Raw genomic sequence first — 4,124 nt, 5'->3', positions numbered from 1 at the left:
GATCTTGTCCGTCTATGAATGTTTTCTCTACAGATAATGCAAGATGATGCCTTTTGCCCTTCCGTAGCCTTTGGGAAGTGTCAGAAGGCTTCCACAAAGAGCAGGTTTTTGGGAGTCTTGCTTATTAGGCATGGCTGGCAGGCATATGCTGAGCAATGAATGAGGTCTCTCTAAATCTTATCATTAATGTCAGTCTCTCAAAAAACTTATTTACTCCTGTCCTGCAGTGAGTACTGCACTCTCTACCTTTCTACTTGCTCTGATTTGTGTACCTGCCACAAGCTAGAACAGTCTCCTAACAAGTGATGGCTTCTCCTTCCCTGTGACTCGCTCTCCTGTCTAATTCCAAACCTCTTCAGTACTGGCAAAATCCCCCTAGACAAAAGTCAGGTACTGTCAAGTCTTAGTCTGAGTGCGATACTTTACTTAGGCTGCTGGACACAGCCCTTTTTACTCCCGAGGAATCCATCCTAGCAGAACATATTACAGCAAATCTCTGAACCTGGCTTGGAGAGCAGAGATGGAAGGGAAAAATATAGCTTTTAATCTCCCAATGATTATGAGCCATCATAACATTGTACATTTTTTGTCTCCTGTCCTCATTCATCTTATACCAACCTTCTGCACAGGAAGTCCAAAAAGCTCAGGAGGAACTGAATCAGGCACAAAAAGTTTTCCGGGAAGAAGTCAACATGAAATCTTTGTATGAATGTCTCGGGTATTATGGATAGAGCAATTTTGTATTTGGCAGCTTTGCACTCATTCTAGAAGGACACAGTTTCACTGTAGATTTTGAGGCCACATGAAGGCTTCACCTCCTGACAACAGCAGTTAGCACTGTTAGTTCATCAGTTGGGCTGGAACCGGGAATACTGTCACTGGACTTGACCTTCTCCAGAAACCACAGAGGTCCCCTGCTCTGTCCCAGTCTGCCCTTCTCCCCAGCCGTGTAACTTCCACATCAGAAATTAAACTGCTTTTTATTTTTGAGGAGCTCTCTCTTGAGTAGTACATCCTTGGTATATGGTGTTTTGTTTGGTGTGTTCCTTCACTTTTAGCACCTCCTGAGAAGAAGAAGCACGAGCATCATCCCCAGAAATACCCACCATGGCTCCCATGGCTGATCTCACTGCTGCTCCTCTTGACGTGCATTGCCCTTGTTGTTGTTCTCCTTGGTGAGTATGTGCAGGCTGGTTACAGGAGAGAGGTCTGGGGGAAGTGCTGGGATAAAGGAAGAGAAATCAGAACCCAGAGGAGAATACCTTCCAACCAGAGGGGACTTTTACTCAAGCACAATTTTGTAATGAGAAAAGGACACAAGCACCAGCATTTGGGTTCACAACACCCAAATGCTGAACATCTGAATGGTATGTTTAGGAGCAAACAGTTGCAACATGACACAAACTTCCCTCTTGCAGGCCAGCCAAACCAGATGTTATGGCCCATTGGCATGTGGGAGGCAGGACTACCCCAGCATTATGCCAGATGGTTCTGTTATACCCACCCTCTTCCTTAGAATTATGAAAAGACTTAGGCTAGAAGGGTCTTCTGGAGGTCTCTAGTCTTGAAGCACGGCCGTTTTCAGAACTGCACGGTTGTCTGGGCTTTGTGTAAAGATCTCAGGTTTTCCTGACCTGACTTTGTATATGTCTGCGTACAAACTTTCCACTGTTTACCTGAGTCTTTTCAGTGTGCCCAGGTTGCACATTCCCACCTTGCCTGGCCTCTCTGGAACTTCAGACCAATTCTCTGCCTTCATACTACACAAAAAGAACTTAACTACATTTAACAGAGGGCAAAAAGTGGAGATGGAAGCACAAGAGCCTACACAGGCACCTGAATCTGCACTTAGGCTCTCTAAGGTGCTTGGACACACTTTGCATCCTAATGGAACACATGGCTTCTCATAGTCCTAGCATCTCCAGGATAAGCTGCACAGTGCTAACTCTCACACCTCTTTAGGGTTAATTGCAGATCAAATAATTAAAAGTTATTCTTGTACATGCAGTTTGTGGAGATTGTGATCGCTGTTTCATTCTCATTTTTTGTTAAAGATCATTCATGGCATGCTTGCACAAATTGTCAGGTACAGATCCCTTCACTCTCATGACCAGTGATGTGACCCAAGAGAACAGTATGAAGCTGAGTCAAGGGAGGTTTAAGTTTTATACTAGGAAAAAGTTTTTCATCCTGGCGGTGGTTGGGCACTGGGAAAGGCTAAGTAAATAGAACTAAGTCCTTCAAGTTGTGGATGTGACCATTCACCAACACTATGTTACTCCCCAGAAACTGGGGGCTATCAAGTCCTACGAGTTTACCCTCCACCCTGGTTTCAGCAGATCCACCTTCACCTGCACTGTCTGGTGCTGATGGAACAGGCCCATCTGATGTGCTACTCCTCCAAATTACTGTTGATATCTAGTTTAGGCAGTGACAGTGTGACACTGAAGAGCTGCTTTTTATTCACTCATTGTCCAGAGGTTTAGACTGGCAGCTTGGCTGTTGGTATGTCGATGGTAGAGTGGCTGTGGTTGGGTGTACTCAGTGCTGCAATTAATGTGTGGCATGTCCTCAGGGTGTGTCCTTGCAGTGTTCCTTCTGCTGTGTGAGAATTGAGAAGCAAGATTGTCTCTTTGTGGCTGGGAAGGCAGCCACGCCAGTTGTTTGGGCCAGGAGAGGAGATGGCTGGGACAATGCTTGGTGTGGAAATGGTGGAAGAGGAGTGAAGGCCAGAGAGGCTGTGTGAGGAGCCAGGAGGAAGGGGTAATGCTGCCACCTTTCCTCTCCCTTTCCAGTGGTTCCCTTCTCCCACAGCAGCAAGCAGCCCACAGCCCTGCAGGAGAAATTCACGGCGTGGGAGTGCGACTCAGCGGTGTCAGAAAACAAAGGTCAGTAGGGCTGGCAGGGGTACAGGAGGTCTTTGGGATGGGGACAATGAATGCTGAGATCTGCTCTGAGAGCAAGTGGCAGCAGGAGCAGACTGGGGAGAGGCAGACTGCAGAGGAGGGAAGCAGAGAGAAAAAGGGTTTCCTGCTAAGAGCTTAGGGGGAGGAGAGGCCGTGTTAATGATGTCCTGGAGGGCAGCGTGGCTGTGAACTCTGACCAGACAAAGGGGACAGCAGAGAGTGGCCCAGGGGAGGTTAACAATGGAGTAGTAATAAAAGAGCAGCTCCAGTTAGGGAAAGAAGCAATATCCCCTGTTTCCTGGGGCTAAAGGCCTAAAGGAGACTGTACAGGGAGTAGACAATTCAGATCACCAAAATAACTTAGTCAAGACCTGAGTTCTTGCAAGAATTACCAATTGTATACACAAACCTGACTGGTCATCCCTCAAGCAATAGGAAAAATGTATCTGCACTCTCCTTGTTTTTCAAGCACTTTCTGTCAGGAAAAGTGACTTAGGAGAACACGAGCACTGTCCCTGGAGAACTTGGATCTTTGAAATCACAATGTCTCTTGTTGCTAGCATTCATTGCATTAATTTCTATGTTCTTTCCCTACACAGGCCAAGGCTGGATATGCTGCCCAAAGGGCTGGAAAAGGTTTCAAAACAGCTGCTATTTTCTGTCCCTTGATAAGATGTCCTGGGCTGAGAGTGAGCAGAACTGCACTGGGATGGGCTCCCAGCTGGTGGTGATCAACAGTGAGGAAGAGCAGGTACATGCACAGGGCTGAGAGAGGGGCAGAGCAGCCACAGACACAGTGTTGGGCCCTGGAGGGGACTCAGAGCTCCTCCTTGTCCTGCACTGGGTTCTATGTGCCACCATCCTGTGACGGTTTGGACTTGGCTCCTTGCCAAATGTTCGAAAGCTAGGACAGCAGCCCCCTTCCCCCTTCCTTTTTTCCCTTAGGTTAAAGGGGAAAGAAACTATAAAAATTAAAGAACCCACAGTCAAGCTGCTTATATAAAAATATATCTATATTTACGCAAATTACAGTTATATACAGTTAAGATGCTATATACACAGAAAAAGGGGGTCCACCCCCCGCAGGGATAGGGAAAGGGAAAAAGGGGATAAAAGGGAACAAAAGGGATACCGAACAGGTATATTAGATCAAACTATATTAATAACTAACAAAACAGATCTCACCACGTCCCCTAGAACAGTAGGATCGGCAGTCAC

The 4,124-nt window shown here is 46.6% G+C and overlaps 1 protein-coding gene across 1 annotated transcript in view; it reads left to right on the top strand.

The window, feature by feature from the left end:
* Positions 1–4,124, top strand: part of LOC114069351 (C-type lectin domain family 4 member A-like) — a 13,144-nt gene that overhangs the window by 3,516 nt on the left and 5,504 nt on the right. Inside the window, exons 2-4 of the mRNA XM_027906078.1 lie at positions 1,059–1,175; positions 2,796–2,888; positions 3,506–3,657. Coding sequence (XP_027761879.1) covers positions 1,059–1,175; positions 2,796–2,888; positions 3,506–3,657 — 362 coding nt within the window. The remainder of the gene's footprint in view (positions 1–1,058; positions 1,176–2,795; positions 2,889–3,505; positions 3,658–4,124) is intronic.

The sequence above is a fragment of the Empidonax traillii genome, unplaced genomic scaffold, assembly GCF_003031625.1.
Source record: "Empidonax traillii isolate 1590-97213 ecotype Southwest subspecies unplaced genomic scaffold, ASM303162v1 scaffold1246:size530596, whole genome shotgun sequence".
NCBI classification, from domain to species: Eukaryota; Metazoa; Chordata; class Aves; order Passeriformes; family Tyrannidae; genus Empidonax; species Empidonax traillii.
The sequence above is the reverse complement of the archived record's forward strand: the minus strand, read 5'-3'. Positions and strand labels throughout refer to the sequence as shown.